The 15,401-nt window shown below is 46.4% G+C and overlaps 1 protein-coding gene across 1 annotated transcript in view; it reads right to left on the bottom strand.

Annotated features, from left to right (window-relative positions):
• Window positions 1-2,068: 2,068 nt before the first annotated feature.
• LOC138582063 (3-mercaptopyruvate sulfurtransferase-like) overlaps window positions 2,069-15,401 on the bottom strand; it is a 43,895-nt gene continuing 30,562 nt past the window's right edge. The window contains exon 3 of the mRNA XM_069653012.1: window positions 2,069-2,827. Coding sequence (XP_069509113.1) covers window positions 2,529-2,827 — 299 coding nt within the window. The 3' untranslated portion in view covers window positions 2,069-2,528. The remainder of the gene's footprint in view (window positions 2,828-15,401) is intronic.

Raw genomic sequence — 15,401 nt, 5'->3', positions numbered from 1 at the left:
TAATGTGACAAAGAGGTGCAGTGTTGAACGAGGCCTTGTCTCTCATTTAAATGGAGCACAAGTGAGGGGTCACTTCCTTAAAACTCAATGCATTTCTGAATCGAGAGGACAGCATTTGGTACAAATTGAAGGCAGACTGTAGACTTCCTACCAAATTAAAATAGAATCCTTGGCTCATGCCAGCAAGAAAGCATGCACGCCATAGTGTCCTCAATACTATTACCAAAGGTGATATTGTGAACATTTTGGTCATAGGGTAACCTAGTCATAAATTAGATGTTTGCACAAAATAAATTAGCACCTAGAATTCATCCTACTCACAGAAAATCTTGGAAGTGTCAAACCGCTAAAATCCCTTATCCTGAAAATACGCTGGTAGATCTGTGTAGTGTGAAAGGGCAAGGGCGTACCTTGTATTGGCCAAGATTAGATCGCCAGCCCAAACTTTTAAAGCTGAAGGAAAATGAATAGAAACAGATTGTAAGCTGCATAAATGCAGATTGGAAGCCGATGTACACTGAAATTTGCATACACATGTAAGAATCCCTGCACCACATTTAATGTAGAAAAAACATTTTGATATGTAAATGGTGGATGTCAATGGGGAAAATAAAGACTATTTTGACATTATTCAACCACCACAATGTGATTCATCATGTTGAAATGCTCTTGTAAAGTTAAAGATGACAAGCAATAGAAGCATTTAGAATGGCAAGCATCTTTTACAGTTTAGTATATACAGAAATGAAAGCTTGTGTGAATTGAAATTATTAAGATTCATGAAGGCAGGTACATTTTTGTTTACTGACCAATTGTTTTTGTACCTATAACATTGCAATCATTTCCTTGGTGTAAAGATCGCAACCACCGTTCAGATGTACATCATTCTTTAAATCCATTTAAAGTCCAGAAATCACTCTGTTTTTCTTACCCAGAATTGTGGAATGGGACTGTATAATTGGGGGCATGAATTTAGTCATGCCACCCCAATGTGAACCAATCATTTAAATGAAAAACACAAATATTTCAGGTCTTCTCTACCCGCATGTTTCTATCAACTTGCTGTTCTCAAGTTAATCTGCTCCCCTCAAACATCCTAAGCCTCACCCAAAAACCATAGCATACACCCCTAAAGGCCAGAGTAAAAGGGCCTGCCTGTCCATGGCTCAGACTATGCGAACAAGCAGGTGAATCATAAAGTAGCATGTTTTACACACATTTGCATCCAATCCACTTTCCTTAACATGGTCTCTGCGTGATGGCAAGGTCACTTACCTAAATTACAGTTCTTGGACTCTAGAACGACAGGCCAACTCAAGGATATACGCCACGTGAGACTATGTGACAATTTGCTTCATTCACAGATTTGCTGCTGTATAGAGCCAATACGGGTTCACCTGGATCCTCCTGCTGTGGCAAGCATGGTATCTCTACACTGTAGAATGAACCCATGGGGCTGGAACATAAATTCCCCATTTACTCTCAGTTATGGGCAGTTGCCCATCACACACAATCGCCCATGCTCAAGACTGTACATACCGACAAGTAACTGAAGAATTTGCATGCTTAGGATGCTGAAGACCACTCGAAATTAATTATATAAAGGGATGACTATTTGAACTAATATGTTAGTTTAAAAAAGAATTTAAAAAAAACAAAAAACAAACACACTAAGTAGTAAACCAAGCCTCCGTTTCTCAAGACATGACCCTAAAGACCACACACCCATTTCTAAAATAACCACACTTTTAAGTCATTGTTCCAAGTATTTTGTTTCTAGGAGCCTCCGAAGTGGAACAGCGCTCTCCACCAGAAACGATCACTCTTTCCGTGCCTGCATTGCTGAACTCACCCACAGGGATATCAACACATACGCATCACCAATTGCACGATGAGGGACGGTTGGGTCCCTTCTAAATGTGCATCACAGATCACTTCTTGCAGCTGTCACACTCCTCTACAGTACCTGTGCATCACCAATTTGCCACAAAGGACCCTTCTAGCCTTGCAGGATTGCAGCATCACCCACACAAATCAGTTTAAAGTACATAATCAGAGGGTTTAGAAATTTCCCCCAAGAAAATCAGTTTATTTCGTTACAAATCAAGTAAACCATAATTCCCACCCCAAATCGAAATCCAACAAATGGTTGCAAAATGAAAATGTCCCCTCTTGTTATTACCATTGTTGACGTGTGTGTTCATCACGAGATTTGAATGGATTGCGCTTGTATTATATTGTAATAGCAAGTACTCCAAAACATCAGATTGGTCAAGCTCATGATGCAGCTTTTTTTTTAATGGACACTGCGTGGGGGTGGGAGGGGTGCCCAATCCCAAACAGCAATTTGGTAGCCTGCCTGCTAGCACTGCAGAATGAGTCCACACACTGCAGCAAAGTTGTACAAGATCACTCACAGGTATGGAGTTGGGCCCATACATTCACAGATGGAGTTGTGGGAGTGCTTGATAGCAGTTCATTCACACCCTTACCCAAAGCAATACAAGTGTAGGAGGTACATTGTGGTTTCATACAGTCTTCCCTCTGCCCTCAGACACCACATCCTCAGGTCGTGCCCTCATGTACCACTCCACCCAAGACCCATCATAGATTGCGGTGTCCTCCTTCCCACACAGGAAGGAGGCAAGTGCCACATGGCAGGCTGTGACTCCAGACCCGCAGGAGGCCACCAGGGGGCGAGCAAGGTCGATATGCTTTTCCTTGAACATCTGGTGCAGCTGTTCCGGTGACTTCACAAACCCCGACTCCGTCAGAAAGCTGGTGAAAGGCATGTTGACCACACCAGGGATGTGGCCAGGCTCGATACCTTTGAGGAAAGAAAAAGAAAATTAGAGAAGGGTGAGCAGAAATATCGCGAGTAAGAAATCAAGATTGTGAGAAAGAGGGGAGGAATAAGGATACATTGCTGAAGGAGATTTAAAAAAATAAAAGTAGAAATCAGATAACTTTACTTTTACAAAACTAGATCAATTCTGTCCATCACTAGAGTCAATGCAAAAGACACACAGGGATGCCACTTGACCTATTTGTAGTGCCTCCAAATGCTACCCACAAAAAGATCTAAACAGGCCCTGCATAATACTGTATGATCTAAATTGGGTCCACCGAGGGGTGAATCAGATCTTTATGTTGAGTCAGATTATCGGAGCAGAATTTAACAGACGAGGAACACACCAGAGTGCTGAAAGATTAAAGAAGTGTACTCTACTGTTGGCAGCTAGTTCTGCTCAGCGTTTGAAATCTGCTGTATTGAAAAGGTCAAATGTTCCCTTTCTTTAGGATTGCAGAAGTGCCTTGTAGTGCAGAGACCCTAAAACCCGAGCAAAACCACCAATTTCACAGCTGGCTATTAGATAGCAGCACATAAGCCAAAACTGTTAGATTACAAATTGGGGTCGGTGGGGGGGGGGGGGATAATAAAAAGGACAAATCATTTAGGGTTTTGGCATTTTACCCATGGCAATGGTAATGGTAATCCGATGACCATTCCACCAACTAGTTGCTCCTCCCTGCCCAAAAAGCTTAGACCTAGCTCTATCACACAGTAACCTGAAGCTTTGTGCTTTGCAAGGCCTGTCAGTCTTATTCTTAAACAGTCTTCTGAGAGTAATGGCTTAAAATAACAGCTGTGTAGGAGCTCCTGTTGTAATAAAAAAGCCTTAACCAAGTTTGCTGCAGCCAGGGCTGGGCGATATGGACCAAAAGTCATCACTATATTTTTGGGCTGAATGGCGATATATATATATATATATATTGTTTATGTGGGTTACATGCTCAGCTGTAAGCCGCCAACTACATGTGAGATGTCACAAACACCTTAATTTATGAGACATTGATCAAAATAAAGTGCAAATACAGGGTTTCCTGTTTAAGAATACACACAGCAGTGTAAACATCAAGATTTGAAGAAAAAAAAAACAAAACAAAACAAAAAAAAAAAAATAGTACGATACAGATTCACATGCTCTGCATAGTCCGACATCTTGTGATAGTGTCAGAGTATTACAAGATTTGTTTTCGAAAACTGACGTCACCAGAGCGTGTTAGCAATACTATTCCTACTTTGACGTGTACTGTACCCATGGTCCTTCACATGTCGAGGTCCCTCAGATTGTTCGTTTCTGACATGAGGCTGCATGAAGTGTAGCTTGAGTAAAAATGATAAAGCAGAAACAGTGATAACCCAGATAAACATATATGCCCCTTCTACTCCAATAGGGGCGTGGGAGAAGGGGAGCATGTGAATCTAAGCAGAGCCAGGCAACAGGAATACAATTATGATGAGTAATTTATCCCTTCAGGAGATTGTGGATCTGCTTAGATCACATGCTCTGCATAGATTAGCGAGAAGTATCTTGAGAAGGAGGTGGGAAGTGAGAAAGTACAGCAGCAGAGAAATGTTTTAGAACCACTTGTCCCACCGGTGAATCAGCTTTAGAGTGAGTGTCAATGCAATAATGCAGTTTAAAGGTATGGATGGAACTCCATGTAGCAGCTTTGCAAATGGCGTCCAGAGGGACACTTGAAATAAAGGCTAAGGAAGCTCCTGTACATTGGTAGAGTAAGCCCTGGGAGTGAAAGGTAAAACTCTTTTAGATAGGGAATAGCAGAGCTGTATGCATTGGACTATCCATTTGGACATGGCGTTTTTTGATGGGATCGTCCTCTTTCACAGGTGCTATTGAAACAAAGTTATCTGTTTTCTTAGAGGTTTAGTTTTGTTCACATTGTACAAGACTGGCCTCGGTACATCTAGTGTATGGAGGCTTCTTTCTGCAGAGTTTGAAGGATTCTGAAAGAAGGTCGGGAGTTCTATGAACTGGTTTACATGGAACTTTGAAATTAACTAGGTGAAACCTAGGATGTGTTTGAAGGACAACCTTGGCCTTGTATATGATGAAAAAGGGGTCTTGTACTGATAAAGCCTGTAGCTCACTGCCTCGTTTTATGGAGGTGTTAGCTGCCAAGAGGGCAGTTTTATTGATAAGGTGCTTTAGGCTGGCCTTATGCATAGGCCCCAAGGGCGGCCCCATGAGATTGGGGAGCATGACTTCGAAATCCCAACCAGGAGTGGGGGAGGGGAGTGGCTTTTGTGGGGAAATATACCCTTCCTTGATGACCGGGAATTTCCACCAGGACACCTTGTCCTGTAAAGTGATGTAAGCCGATAGGCCCGCCACCAGATGTACCTTTAAGGAATTGAATACTAGGCCGGAGTCTATTAAGTTAAGCAAGTAGTGTAGCATGTTAGCTGGGGGACCATTTTTTTGGGTTTAGCGTTTGTGACCTGCACCAGATCATACATCTCTTCCACTTATTGAAAAAGCAGTGTCTGGTGTTGGGCTTTCGTGCCTCCTTTAGGATATCCATACACCTTTGTGGAAGACTCAAGTGGCCAAATTCTATAACTTCAGGAGGCAAGTTACCAAGTTCATAGATTGAGGGTGCAGATGGAGAGATGCTCCCTTGTGTTGTGTTAGCATGTTGTACAGGCACGGAAGCTTGATTGGGTCGCACATCGCCTGTTTGAGCAGATGTGGAAACCAGGGCTGTCTCACCCACATAGGACCAACCAGGATTAGGGTTACTTGTTCCTGGTGCATCTTGTGCACTATCCAGCTCAGGAGTGGTGTTTGGGAAAAGCGCAAGCACATTTCCCTGACCAGTTCATGCACAGGACGTTCCCCTTGGACCCTGGCTGGGGAAACCTGGACGCAAAGTCTGGGTATTAAGCGCTTAGCTATGTGGCGAACAAGTCTAGTGGGGGGTGACCCCATAGTGAGAATATTGCAACTAGGATATCTGTCGAGTTGCCACTCGTGTTCTTCTGGTAGAGGGCGTCTGCTTAACGTGTCTGCCAGAGAATAGAGGTCCCCTGGAACATGTTGGGATGTTAGAACGTGTTCCGCTCGAGTTCCCTCTTCAATATCGTCTGGGACAGTTTGGACAGACTTGGAGAGTGTGTGTTCAGATACAACATGGCTGTTGTGCGGTCTGTGAGGAATTGCACCATCAGACCCTGGAAATGTTGCTGAAAAGCTTGAAGAGCCTTGAGGACTGCCAAGAGCTCCAGGAAGTTGATTATGTCTTTGGGCAGTAGTGAGTGCCCACTGTCCGTGAGCTGTGTGGTGTGTGGTGGAGATAGTGTGCCCCCCAACTGGCGAGTGAGGACTCTTGAGTTAGGATCACTTGGGCTGGTGGAGTGCAAAAAGGTTTTCCTTTTAATAGATTGTCCTTGGACCACCAGCAAAGAGCTTGAACCAGGCATAGCGAAACAACCACTAGATCGTTCCGCTTGCCTGAGTCACTAACCATGCAGGTGCGTGTGAGGAACTAAATCAATGCAAGAGGCCATCATTCCTACCAAGTGCATTGCTTTGCGTACCGTCATCTGTCGACCAACCTTGTACTGAGGTACCTGCAGCTGCATATTTCGTATCGTACTCTTTCGCTTGTGGGGAATGCCAGCTCCTCTTTTGAGTGTAGGAAAGCCCCCAGAAATTGTTTTCTTCGGCTGGGGACTAGACTTTATTTTTCCTCGTTGATGGAGAAACCCAGATTGAAGAGAAGGTCTATAGTCTTTTGCGTGTTTAGCCTGCACATTTCAGGAGAGCCCCTGGTGATCAGCCAGTCGTCCAGATAAGGGTATACTGAGATGGACTTTCTGTGCAGTGTGCTGCCACTACTGCAAGCACCTTTGTGAATACTCTTGGTGCTAAGGAGATACTGAATGAGAGTACTTTGAATTGGTAGTGTACTCCTCCATCTTGAAATGCAGGTATTTTCTGTGTGCATTGAAATATGAAAGTATATATCTGTCATGTCCAATGTTGCCATGTAGTCTCCCCGCCCCCCGTTTCAGGAGTGGAATCACCTCCTGAAGCGTGGAAATGCAAAACTTCCGTTTGACATACTAGTACTGGGCGCATTGGTAAGGTTTTATTTTGGCGCAAGAAAGTACGTTGAATAGATAACCTTGTTTACCAGGGACTATTTCTACTGAGTACTTTTCCAGCAGCACCTTTACTCCCTCCAGCAGTATGGCTTTTTCTTCTGCTGTTTGTTTCTTCTGTCTTGGCAGGCGGTAAGATGGTTTCTGAATCAACCCTATGCAGTACCCGCCTGCTACGGTGGACACATCCATTTGTCCGATGTTATCTCCTCCCATGCGTGGGTTAATTGAGAGATTTGGCGTCCTACTGGAGTTGCATGGGAGGGGACCTGAAGCAGTGTATCATTGTTTGGGAGGGGCGGAGCCTCTCCCAGGTGAGGTCCTGCCTCTACCGCCGCCTCTTTTATTCCCACTTTGAAACTAGGAACCCTGGCCTTGAGACAGGTTCCAAGACGAGGATTGTCCTCCCTGCAAGTAGTTTGAGAACATTGTCGCTCTGTCCCCGAAATCTTTCTGAATTTGGGGAAACCCTTTGGGAATAAGGTCTGTTGCCCAAAGGACTTAATCATACTCGTCCTTGGCACTCTTTAGGGCGTCCTCTATCGCCTTACCGAATAGGACGTTTGGTTCTACTGGCATATTCAAGAGGGTAGCTTGGGTCTCCAGCTTAAACCCAGACTGCCTAAACCAGGCATGCCGCTTAATGAGGGTCCCTTCGGCTATAATGCATCCCGTGTTGTCTGCCGCACCAAGATTGTTTTTCAGGATGCAGCTTGAGACTTGCTTACCTTCTGAAACAGTTTTAAGCAGCTGGGTCATCAGTGGTTCTGGGACAGCCTGAAGTTGTTGTTCAAGCTTGTCCCATTTGTGGCAGCCAGAACTAGCTAACATGGTTGTATAGATTGCAAATCTTGTCTGGTATGCTGCAGAGGAAGCTACCTTTCTCCCAAATGTGTACATCTTTTTACTCTCCTTGCCTGGCGCGGCCTCTGCTGATGCCAGGGGAGTGCCCGCCCGCTTTCTGGTGGTAGTAACTACCCGGGAATCTGATTTGAGTTGGCCCCCAATGTACACGGGGGGACTGGGGGGGGGTGGGGGGGGGGGTGTTAGGGGTCAGTGGGTGCGGCCCTGTACAGCTTTTCTATTCTATTGTCAGTATTGATATTGATTGCAAAAGGAGGTATGAATGGCGTGGCTGCCTTTTTGTCCCCAGGATATTTTCCACAAAGTCCTTATCCGCTTGTGTTACCTCAGTGTCAATGTTGAAATGTTGCGCCGCCTTCAGTAACAGTTATACTGTAATTTGTTGTCAACTGGCTAGTCCTGATGGTCGGGGGGGGGGGGGGGAACTGTACTACATAAATGTCGACATCATCGTAGTGCCGGTCTTGATCCTGGCTATAGAGATCACCCCGGACCCTGGTTGGTCAGAATAATATGGGTCTTGCGATGGGTCCTGATATCGAGAACTGTCTTGGGCTGCCGAGGCCGGAGTACCTAGAGCAGAGGTGCTAGGCTTTAGCTCAAGGCAGGGTTTCTTGGCAGGGGGGTGACTCTGCTGATGTCCCTGGCTTTGAGGCATCTCCGAGTGCTGTTAACTGATCTTGGAGTCTGTCCATAAAGTCTACGACTAGGACATTCGCCCTAAGATCTTGTTTAATTGTTCCGGTGTAAACTGATATTCTGGTGGGAAGCCCGAGATGACAGGGCCCTGGGAAGGGGTGACATCCTTAATAGGGGTTTGTTTTATTATTTATAATGCGCACCAGACCCGGGGATATCAGGGCGCAGAAAGCAGTAAGAATATTTTCAGCTTGTTTGCATTGCTGTACATTGATATGCAAATAAATACAGTGCAAGATACACAAAGATCGGTGCAAAGAATCAGCAGTTTACAATATGTACAAGAGGGAGGGGCGTCAGGTCACATAGTGAGCATCGACTGAGTTAGCGGTCGTTTTCCTTAATCCAATGAATGTAGTTAAGCCTAAACTGAGAGTATATCTGGTCAGCCCTTAAGGCAGGGAGAAGGGAGTTCCAGTGTTTGGCCGCTTTCACCGGGAAGCTATTTCCTCTGGTTTTGAATCGTTTGAATCTAGGCACTGCAAGGGGGTTGGTGTGCGCGGTTCTGGCGGGTCGGTTGAGGAAGTATCTCTTAAGTCGATCTGAGAGGTATCGAGGAGCAGCATTGTTGAGGCATTTGTGTGTGATTGAGGCTATTTCTAGTGAGATTTTGTCAGTTGTGGTGAGCCAATTGTTTGCTCGCCTTGTGTCGGAGATATGTTCCTTTTTAGGGATTGATTTTGAGTGAAGGCACATAGCCCCAGAGAAGGTGTCTAAGGGAGTGGAAGACTCTGGGTGGCCTCGGGAGTAAATGACGTGGACATTTTGTGTTTTTTCTGTGACTTAGCCTTTAGGAGAGATGTGCTAACAGGTTCGGGAATAGAGCTTGTATTTTCAGCACTTTTTTTTCCAGGAGGCGCCAAGATGCCCTTCAATGCCTGTTCTTCGGCGTGAGAAAGGTGGGACTTTTTATATGTTCTGTCCGAACCGACCTTTTGTTTTGCTTGTCGGGAGACGTTGATAAGTGAAAGCGTGCGCGATGGCTCAGCGGACATTGAGGAATCTGAGACTTTATCCCCGGTCACCGCATGGGCCTCGACACTCCGAGGGTTGGCCACTGGGTATGTCTTTAGCGTGTTTATGCTTATGTGTGGGTGAATGCCGGATGTTGTGTCCATCACAGAACCGCCGGCCTTCTTCTCCGAGTTGGGGGGGCCTTCACCTGGGGTCTGGACTGATCCTGATCGCCTTCGGCATCCCTAATGACTGCATAACTGTCCTCACTGGAGTCTTCCGTCCCGTCTATGGAAGCCTCAGCCTGCATAGCGTGAGCAGCCCAGTGTTTCGTCTGCCTATCTTTTAGGGTTTTCGGATGGAAAAGCGGAGTAGATTTCCAGTGTTTTTCGGCATGAGCCCTCGGGAGACAGTGGTTGCCCATACATTGCGTGTCTTTCCACAGAAATTTTCAACGGCAGGAAAAGATGACATTTAAAAAGGGTTTTTCTCCATTATGTATAAACAGGGCAGTTGGGTGAAAAGAGAAGAAAGGGGCTAATAGGATAAACATTCTCTAAAAGGAGTCAGTATAGAAAACCTCCCCACTCGCCCTACTGTACTTTGTCACACTTGCACGACAGGTGCAGGTTTCCAGCTGCGACTTGCTCTACCATTGTGGTTGGGCACGCTTGCATTTTCTTGCTCCAAAGTGACCCAGGCCTTGGTCGCTTTTTTAGTAGCTGCCCCTTTGTCTTTTCCTCCTCAGGTTACACCAGTGGGGAGCTCTCTCACCATCCCAAACAGCTCCTAAATTAGAGGCACCAGAAACTCTTCCATTCCCCCGATCAGTCCCCCACCCTTATATGCCATCTCCTCCAACCCAACCTAGCACAGACAAGAGGAAACAACCTACCTCTCGTCCAACCTAACCTCCCACCCATCACATCACATCACATCACTCTCCTCCCCCTCTCACCCAGGCTGCCTTGCAAAGATGCTTTCCTCCACCAGGCCCTTTCCCTCTCTGGACCTCTCTACCACCACCTCAACACGCACTCCACATCGCATTCACACTACTCCGACACATGCTTTGCATCGCTAAACCCTAGACGTGCAAACCTTGCCGCCCCAAGAACAGACACCCTGCCTTTTCTATAGAACACACCTCCACCTACCTCACATCCAGACCCAAGAAATTCCCTGCACCCCCTCCAGCCCCCGGAGCCCCAACCCAACCTCTACACCCTTGCAGCTTCCACAGGCCACCCAACCATATGAAACCACTCCTCAACCTGCTAATCATCCCGCCAGGCACACAGACCATGCACAACTCCCTGCACCACCCCCTCACCACTAAAAGACCTTCACCAGACTCCCCTAGAAGACTCTCTAGGCCCCGCCCTCCTCCCCTTGACAGGAAACAAGACTGAAAAACCTATTCCAAGCCCTGCATTTCCTCTCAACACCCCCTGCACCCCAAATTCACCACAGAATACACATCCTTCTTATAACCACACGCTCACACGAGGGTCTCCACTCCTCACTTATACTCCCCAACCCAGTAACCACCACACCCACCTTTACCCAGAGGACTCCTACCTTGAGAGCAATCTTCGCACACACCAACAACACACAAGGCCACCGACTCCTCTCCCTTCAACACCCCCAAATGCATCTCAGACCTGGTACCCAACCTATCGCTCGGATTCCACCACTCTACATACTCACGGTCATCCACTGGACCTTGCCAGCAGGCACCTTTCTCTGCAGCCATCACTGCATCAGCCTTCATCCAACATCTATATCATCCCAACCTCTTTCATCTGGAAGCTCCCAAACCTCCTCACAGCTCCCCTCCAGAATCTACAACCCCAATCACCAAACAGCAGGCTCAGCTCATCCTCCTCCCAACACTCCTCCCAACACTCCTCCCAACACTCCTCCCAACACTCCTCCCAACACTCCTCCCAACACTCCTCCCAACACTCCTCCCAACACTCCTCCCAACACTCCTCCCAACACTCCTCGATTCCTTACCTTCACACCCCTCCTTTTGGGCAGATCTCCATCCACCACTTGGACCCCTGGCTCCCGGAAGAACTTGGCCCACTCACCCCAGTCAGATCCTTCTCTAGCAGACAAAGCCTCTTTCCCAGATGTTCACCTCAGCTCTCAAATCCCAGAACCAAATCCTAATCAACCGAACAGCCGACTCACAACTACGCCATTTTACAGAATCCAATCTAATCCTCAACCCGTTCCAATCCGGCTTCAGATCTTTACAAGTAACTGAATGATGCCTAGTCTCCATATGGATGATTTAAGACACTTGGAAGGCTCCACTGCCCTAATTCTACTTGACCACTCAGCAGCCTTCAACTGCATCGACTACTCCACCCTCACAGACAGACAGCATTCGCATGGCACCAGGGATGCAGCTCTGAAGTGCATACCCTCCTTCCTCTCCAACAGATCCCAAATACACGTGCCTTTCTCCTCACCCAGCTGCCCAACGCGTGCCAGAGACTTTCCCCCTCCCCTCTCTGATCTTTAACCTCTGACAGATGCATTCTCTGCCACATCGTTCACTGCCTGACCTTCCCACAGAGTCTCCGCAATCGTTGGCATCCTTTCAAGGCAAAATTATGCCAACGCTCTATACCAGGGGGCACCTGCATTACAACCAAGAAAATCCGAAGGTACAAAACACTGCTGCAAGGCTCCTCCTAGCCCTAGAGATACATCACAACCACCCTCCATGTCATTCACTGGCTGCTGGTTGGGCAATGATCCACCTTCAAGGCAATGTGCATCACTCACAAGCTCTCCACAACACAGGACCAGAATATTTGCTGTATAAACTTGCACAACACAGGCCTATCAGAAACCCAAGATCCGACGCAGCACTCCTTCTAGTCATTCCCAGAACAGGGGGTTCCTCTTTCTCAGTCGAAGCACCCACCATCTGGAACTTGATCCCATTTAGCATCTGCTGCATAGAGGATCACCTGATCTTCAGGAAGCCTCTCAAAACCTGTCTCGTCCCATCAGAATACTCACAGACTTCATCCATCACCTGGGTGAACTATTACTCATGGGGCACCTGAGGGATTGACAAGGTGGGACATATCCCTCATGGAATGCATCTCAGTCAGGCCTTCAGATAAGCTCTGCAAGACCACACCTAACTAGGCGTCAAGTCTTGCTTTGCTGGATCATCAAGCACTCCATCATAACGAAAAATAGCGGTATCCCACCCCTATGGTCCGTGGGTGACCCACCCACTGCAATAAAAACTTGGCTTCACCCACCCAAACACACATCACTACCTCCAATAGAATACAGCCAAGGTCAACGGTTCTGCTGTTCACATAATCAGTCTCCTGGACCCTCCTACCCCCCCCGCCCCCGACAACCTGTCTTGGCATCATCCCCTCATCACGGACCTAGCCTCTACCTACCTTTGTGCTGGCTAAAAATGCCCATATGCATTTTAGAAATCCCTCCTCCAAATATCGGTCTACAGACCTCCCAAGGGGCATTCAGCCACACAGCGCTTCAAGGCCATACCATGCAGAGTAGGCGCTACACAAATGCCATATAATGATAATGATGTGTTATTTATATAGTGCCTTAATCCAAAGCGCTTAACATTACATAAGCAGTGCATGTCCTCACACCTATTCTACTTGGTTTGTAAAAGATTTCAATGCAGTTTTGTCTCGTCTATAGGTACTATATGTGCATCATATACCAAAGTACTTGCACCATTCTCCAGCTGTGGCCATCTTACGGGCTGGCAATACCATATTGAAAGCACCTGGAAAATGCCAACACAGAAAAAAATTGAAAAAGAAGAAAAAAAAAATAAACAATCGCCTGCCTTTACGAATGCTCGTATTACTTTGCAAAAACCTTATACTTTGAAGAAACCCACGTTGCACTAGACAGAACCACAAAAGTACTTTTTTTCAAGGAAAACTGAACATTTCTCAAAATACATAAATACCCCTCCAATGCACATGCCAGTTCCCCAAATACACATGCCATGTATGAAATGGTGGGCTATTTCCACTCGCCAGCTATTAGCGCACATTTTCCGGCCTGATGTCAACACATACACAGCTGCAGATCCCTTTAAAACCATCCCAAATAACAGTTTCAGCTCAGCAATGTAAATAAAAATAAACACAAAATTACAAAACAATGTATTTAGGTAATCAATAGTGTATCATCCTGTAAAAAAAGCAATAGCAAAGCCAATGGGTCTAGCTTTACAAATGTAAGGGGTGATTTGAAAGAAATAAAAAAAAGTACCCTTTATAATTTTTATTCTATGTCAAGGCAGGAGGTGAGCATTTTGTTCACTTTCTTTAATACTACAACTCAAGCTTTTTTCAAAACATTTAAACTTTTTGTTTTAGTCTCTGCACCCATGGAAAATGAAAGTCCAATAGTTTAAAGAGTTCAAGGAAAAAAGTTCAACTGGACCCACTAGCCCCACAAGCCTCTAGCGTTTAGTAGTCCTAGGGCTCCTGTCCTCCACCTATCAGATCCTAGGTCCCAGTACAAGAGGCCTCTGATCTAGGTCCTTTCCCTCTTTCTTTTGACGGCAAACTCTGCCCGAACATGACATTCCTTGCTGTACGCCAACTCAGCCTTGTCTGGCATCTCCGACAGCAGTTTCCATTTCACGGTTATTCTGGCCAAACTGCACACAATGTGTGTTCCTGGTAACCATATTTGCTTCTACTGTTTACCTCTCAGGGATTTCACCCTCTCCCTGTACCCTATCCATCCTATCCATCCTATCCATCCTATCCATCCTGATTCTCCAGGAAGGTGAAAAGAAGGCGAAACTGGTTATCCCCACCTGTCAAAGGTAGAAGACTCTCCAGACTGGAGATCTCCTCTGTCGTCGGGAAAAGTGGTGAGACGGTTCAGCAGGGCTCCACCGGTGGCGTCGTCGTTGCAGGTCGGCTCAGCTTCTCCCTCCTCGGATTCTTAGGTCCTGTGGCGACTTCTGAAGTTCCCGTCCCCAAAGCCCTGCTTTTATGCAGCACACCCCCATTCACTCAGCCTAGCTGTCAATCAAACATGCCAAATGGTGAGCCAGGGCCAATCACACAAGAGTGCGACTTCAGTCCAGGGTGCCTAAACCCCCTACTACACCCCCTGTGGTACCCAGACAGAGTGGCACCACTTTTGGAGGCTTCTGTGGAGAAGCCTGCCAAAAAGTGGAACAAAGGGCTCGGGTTGGAGTCACAGAAGAGAACACAAACGCCATTTTAGAATAGAGTTCTGGTATAAAATACCAACCGGTGAATTAATATTAAATAATTAAACCGGCGGTATGTTCGAGGCTATAAGAATTAAATAATTAAAGTTGGTAGCCTCGAACAATGGGAAAATCCCATAGAGATATATTCGCGGTCGAATATAAAAAGTAGTATCCACTGCCACCAGCCAAAACACGATCAGGGGGGACGGAGACGTGCCCCCTCGAACAACAGACCCCGGGGCAATCAAATTGCCCCGACCAGTACGTCCACAATATGATGGTTTGTACTGGTTTCTGTTCATAATTTGGGACTAGTAAAGCCAGTGGTGACTTTACATGCCCTGGGAGACAGTAGTCAGTCCCAGGGTATGGAGTCTATGTTGGGGGGTTGCTACGACACCCCTGGGTTACGGCACGGAGGGTGCTGTGTAACCCACATTAAAAAAAACACATGAGACCCTATGGAGTAAAAGGCCCCATAGCCCATAAAACACATGGAAAGTGAACACCTCAAATCATGTCTAAGAGTGGGAGCAAAAGAATCTCACTATTGATAGGAGAGAAAAAAAATAAACCCCAAAAATCCAGCAAAGCTGCTGGGGGACTCACTAGGTTTGGGAAATTAGCCTTACAGAGAATTCTCCCTAA

This window comes from Ambystoma mexicanum, chromosome 3q (genome assembly GCF_040938575.1).
Source record: "Ambystoma mexicanum isolate Mex_15411 chromosome 3q, UKY_AmexF1_1, whole genome shotgun sequence".
NCBI lineage: Eukaryota > Metazoa > Chordata > Amphibia > Caudata > Ambystomatidae > Ambystoma > Ambystoma mexicanum.
Note: the sequence above shows the minus strand (reverse complement) of the source record. Positions and strands in the feature narration are given on the sequence as shown.